A 5695-nucleotide genomic window follows, 5' to 3' on the forward strand; every position below is an offset into this window, starting at 1 on the left:
TAAGGTTTTTGCCATTCCAATGGCGGGGAAGCTTTTTGCCTTGTGTGACACCTCGGAAATTCCTGTCCAATTAAATAAAGACACGTGTCCTCTGCGACAGACGTGTCAGAGAAACCGGGTTAAATAAAGAGATATGTGGTAGGATTTATTTAAAAAAAAAAAAGGGCGTCATGTATTTTAATTTCCGCTGAACGACCCAAGGGCGACATGTTATTAAATCACCTCTGAGCGACCCGACGTTTTATAAATCCCAAGATCCTTAAACCGATCTATGATCGTCTCATTTAATAACCGGTTGTTCTCGATAAATAAAGTTCATCTTTATAAAGGACAATGGAAGTGAAGGTTGTTACTACTCCTAAATCTAATAAAATCCTCATGGTTAATATTAGTTGTATAATTAACCAGGTCATATAAAACTGCAAGACCCATTCTTGAAATATCCGTCAAATGCCAAGACTTATATGAGAATTGAAATGGGGGACATGTAAGAGACTTCTCACCATGCAATGGCTGATCTTGAAGGCCCCACATCTGTAAAAGTGAAGGCATGTTTCGGTTTTTGTGGAATGCATGGTCAAGACTTAAAAATGTGTAAGTTTTTGTCTTCTGACCATCGCTTACGGACCGCAAGGCTCATGGTTTACGGTCCGTAAGCAGGGCGCTTAAGGTTCTGGTCCGCATGGGTCCTTACGGACCGTAAGGCCCGAAGCTTACGGTCCGTAAGACCGTCGCTGGCAGTAACTTCAGGACAGCTGCCTGTCCAAAGCATGTAACCGACTTAAAACGTAAAATTTGAATTCCATGGGCTTCCTAGGCTGTTTTTAGACCTTTAGGGACAAATGTAATGATCTTGCATCAACATTAGACTTGCTTGGCATGATCTAAAGACCTTGGGTTCACTATAAATAAGAACACAAGCTTGATCATTTGGGGATACTCATTTGGAACTTTGGCTACAAGTTTTCTGGAGCTCCTCTGGTCACTAAGGCACTTTCTTAGGCTCTCTAATCCATCTTAGGACTCTTGTAAGTGTCCTTAACCCCCTTTAATCCTTTCTAGCTTAGTTAATTAAGCAAAAGTCAAACCGTCGTAAGTAAGGTTTGACTTCGTGATTAAGCATAATGTGCTTTGTCTAACCACGAATTAAAAGTACCTTTAGGAAGGTAATTAAGTGGGTAACAAACCCTTAAGAGGGTATTTCCAGATTCCCACTCTAAGCATGTTAATTGTCGAGTCAAAGCTAATTAGAAAAAGTCAACAGAATGCTTATCTTTAGATTAATGCATAATTAGCAATGTAGGTTGTATGTAACCTGTTTGAAAATTTATATAACTTGGTAATAAGTGTAAGAACATGTTCCAACATGTTCAACTCGACAATTTTCTGTTTAGACCCGGTTCGGAACCGAAAGTCGCATAGTTTGACTTTCGCTTTGACTTTCAGTTCTGACCCGTTTTAGTCAAGTTTGTTTATACCTTAGAGCTTCTTTTGAACCTATTAACATGTTAGTATATCCGCCTGTGATTATACAATGTGGTTCATTAGATATTTAGTACGTATGCATGTTTCCGCTAAAAGCCCATATGTTGACCATTATGCCCGAATGTCCAAGAATCATAATTTTTGAAAATGTAAAAGGGTAGACACCTTAGTTACTGAAATATAAAGTTGTCCCCAAAATTTGACATCAATTTGAGGTCTAGATTAAGAGTTATGCTTATTAGCGTAAATAGAGGCTTTCTTAGTAAATTAATAGCGTAATTAACGCATAGCCTATCTAAACCCGAATTTTTATGCCAAAACTTTATACCCACTGTTATAGAATAATATTTTGGGAATTTTAAATATTTTTATTTATTTTTAGGCTGAGCATAACTAGAGGTTCTAAGCTTCTTTCGGCTTATGCCGGTTTTACCCTTTTCGGTCATAAAATGAGTTTTACATAACCTTTTGACCCGAAACCTTTTTCCAACTGATTTGTTATATTAAATATCATACTTTGAGCCTTCTGGAAATATAAAAATATCAGCATTTCTTTTAAAACCCGGAAATGGCTCCAAATCGCCTTTTTAGGCATTTTTACGACATAGTATATGTCAAAATAAGATTTTATATAAAAGGCCTAAAACCTACTGATATATTTTATAAAAAAAAATATACATTATAACAGTAGCCTAAAGTTGGAAACTCAGATTTCCCATTTTATCTTTTTTTAGCCTATGTAAAATTTCTAAAATGCCCTTATAAGGCGTAATTGGCATATAAAAACATTTGGGGCATATTTGGGCATACCTTTCTGATATTACAACATATTTTGTGCATATGATCTCAGGAAACTTGCATATGACTTATATGGTTACTCGTTACGCACTTTCGCGTTCGGATCGGCTTATGTGACTAGTTCACACATATTAGCCGAAGCGGGTCAAACCATATCATCTAAGTCTCAAAATTCAGAATGTATTTAGTTTACCCATATTATACAAGTATCCAAACTTGTAGGGTCTAAATCACATTCCTCCCCGGTTTTCGCATTCCTCGCGATTAAACCATAATTACTCTTTGAAACTAACCGGTCTAAGCTTAGGCTATGTTAAAAGACCCGTTAGAATTCTAATAGGTTATTATAACCTTCGTTCCAGAGTAGGAGCCCAGTAAAAGACACGTGCATTTTTGAAATTGTGGTTATACTTGCTCAGGTAAATACTTTTAACTTATTTTCCCTATACGGGCTTGGGGGTACGGTATGTAATATACCGCTTGGTCGGGCGGTTGGTTCCATCTCATTAGAAGATGGGTATTACCAATGGGACCCGTTTGAAATTCTGGTGTTGTTTGTTTCTTGTACCTTTGGGAGCTTAATGACCATGTCCCGGATATCCTTGGCATCATTTTTTTGGCCACGACCTCGACAGTCGGGTGTAGGCGTACACCCGGTTTTATGTCTATTATTTTAAGGTATTAACGTTGGCTTCCCGCCGCGGACTTATACCATGTGGTGTGTCATTTAACCTTAAACCCGACACGACTCGGGCGACTAAACGGTCAACAAACATGTAAATCTTTTACAAGATTAACTCTGCTTAATTATTCCCAAGTTATAAAATGTTTTGTGCCTTGTGCATTTAAAACCAATATTTTTAAATATTTTCAAAATGAGTCAGTTAAATTGTATTTACCAGTGCAAACTGACGTATTTTCCCCAAAAAGATTAAGTGCAGGTGCTATACGGAATAGGCTGGTTTCTCCTTAGCATCGTAGAGTCTCGCAAGCTTTTGGGATGCATAATCTGTTGAACAATCTCTTTCTTTTTACTTCGATCCGCCTGTGGATCTATTTTGACTGGTTGTGATACTTGATATTACAATTAATAGTTGAAATAAATCTATTTTCATTTGCTTCCGCTGTGCATTATAATTTGTGTTGTTTGACATATGATGATATCAACTACGTCACGGATCCCCCACCGGGCCCACCGGTGATACACGTGGAAATCGGGGTGTGACAGGTTGGTATCAGAGCCAACACTGAGTGAATTAAACACTAGCCTTTTGTGTTTAATCTCAGTGCACAAATTTGCACATTCTTCGAATTCCAAGTCTAGACATTGAACATAGGACAACTCTGCTTTGTTTTATTTTTGAGTCTTTTATAACTATATTGTTGTGGTTATCTAAATATTATATGCAGGTCATTATGCCACCCAGATTCCTTCGAGGTAGAGGCAAAGGACCCGTGACAGGTCATGATCACGAAGCCGGGCCTTCGCACCGGCGAACCCCATCCATTACTATGAGCACCAGCCCGCAAGAGCCCTGGAGACTCTATGTCGAACCAGGAAGGCGATCAGTATCCCTTAGCTCCTCTCCTTCGTACCAACATTCATTTGGGCCCAATTCTGAAAACGAGCCCAATAACCAGCCTCCAGCTTTCATACCTCTCCAAAGATCCAATTCTCACCATTCTTTTGGCAGCCCAACACCCGTCTTCCAAAGCCGGTTTAACCCGGCTAACCTTTTGCCTGAACCCATGGGTTTTAACCCACTCGGACCGGGAGACCACTTTCCAGAGGAAAACGACATGGATGAGGATACTGACCCCGTGGAGCCAGCATCAGGAACGCCGAACCATCCCATCGAGATATCAGATGGGTCATCATTCCATGGATCGCCATATCGTGGTCCAGACAGCTACGAGGAAAGGTTCCGAAACATTGACTGGTACTTCACACCGTCTGAACACTCGCATCATGAGCAGCAACAGGATCCTTCAGTGGGTCATCAATTTGTGGCAGTCACGCCACCGCCGCCACCGCCAGTAGAGCCGCAGCAGCCGCCTCCGGAGCCACCGAGGCGAAGAAGGTCTAATGCACGGATGTCCGTGCGAGGTGGAGTTCGGATTGCTACTCCCCAGCCATCTAGTGGCAGCCATTATCCCCCACTTCAGGAGGAAGAAGACCCCTATGATGGTGGTCCGTCAAGCCCCATACCAGATGTCAACTCAGTACCTGTGGTACCACCTCTGGGTTTCGATAACCCGATTCCTGCATATGCTGGGTCAGCGGCATACAACCCATTTGAGCAGCCGGCACACACCCACTACAACTACAACTACGGTTATGCAGAGGTAGATCCATACCTAGTAGCTCGGGATTACAATGCTCTTCATCCTGAAGGACCATATGGAGGGCCATGGACTACTGGTTACCCGACTTATGGGTACCAGCATCAGCCACCTCCTCCGCCGGTGTATCAGCCGCCTCAGCCACCGATTCAACAGGAAGTCCTTGAAAGGCTGAGTCAAGTTGAGCAAGAAGTTCGTGAAGACCGCAAAGAGCGGCAAGGATTCTTCAAGGGACTGTCAGACTTGCTTAAAGGGAAGTCGAAAAGGAGGGGTCATTGAAAACCCTTGTTACTTAATTGTGTTGTAATTCAGTCCCTGCGTGGACTTGTTATTTCAGTATTCAGCTCCTGCGTGAGCTTGTTGTTTGTATTCCGCTCCTGCGTGAGCAAGTTTGGTTGGTTAACCCCTGCGTGGGTTTGTTCTTGTTTCCCGCCCCTGCGTGGGCATTTTTATTTATTTTGGTAGAAAGTCCCGTTTGGGCAATTGTTGTACTGTCTTAAAACCTTGTGTGAGATGTTTTAATTAAGTTTCTTTATTACTGCATGCATAAATTATGAAAATAAATGAAATATTTAAAAGGATCTGCCATTATAATTAATTGGTAAAATCTAAAGTGAACCAAGACCTAGCTTTGTAAAACAAAGCCAAGATGGTAGTTCCATAATTAGATTAAGATCCATAATTAACATCTCAATTTAGGACTGCTCTGCGTTAATTATTAAAAGAATCTTAGAGGTAAAACCTAGCCCTTGTGTTATTAAAACCTGGCCAAGATGGTATAACCCACATAATAGATTCCAATTATTAACATCTAGTATGTTAAAGCTCTTGGCAAACTGTGAATCAGTAAAGTCACACAGGCCATGTATATTTGGGTTAATTTTAAAATTCCCTTAAATTAATTAACCACTTCTTTGAAAGTGAAGTGCCTGCGGGCAATAATTAAATGTCCTCCGTGACTAAGGACAGTGGTAGCTCATGACTCCCTGTTAATTAATGGTATAGAACTATGATTCGACCTAAAACACCTAGATATTGTAAAATCTTGGTTATTAAAATATCTTTATTG

General features: G+C 40.5%; 1 protein-coding gene across 1 annotated transcript; it reads left to right on the forward strand.

The window, feature by feature from the left end:
* Positions 1-509: 509 nt before the first annotated feature.
* Positions 510-4905, forward strand: LOC118488864 (extensin-like). Its single transcript, XM_035986272.1, has 3 exons — positions 510-548; positions 3694-4320; positions 4417-4905. The coding sequence occupies exons 1-3, from the start codon at positions 510-512 to the stop codon at positions 4903-4905; spliced, it is 1155 nt and encodes a 384-aa protein (XP_035842165.1).
* The last annotated feature ends 790 nt before the right edge of the window (positions 4906-5695 follow it).

This window comes from Helianthus annuus, chromosome 17 (assembly GCF_002127325.2).
Source record: "Helianthus annuus cultivar XRQ/B chromosome 17, HanXRQr2.0-SUNRISE, whole genome shotgun sequence".
Lineage (NCBI taxonomy): Eukaryota > Viridiplantae > Streptophyta > Magnoliopsida > Asterales > Asteraceae > Helianthus > Helianthus annuus.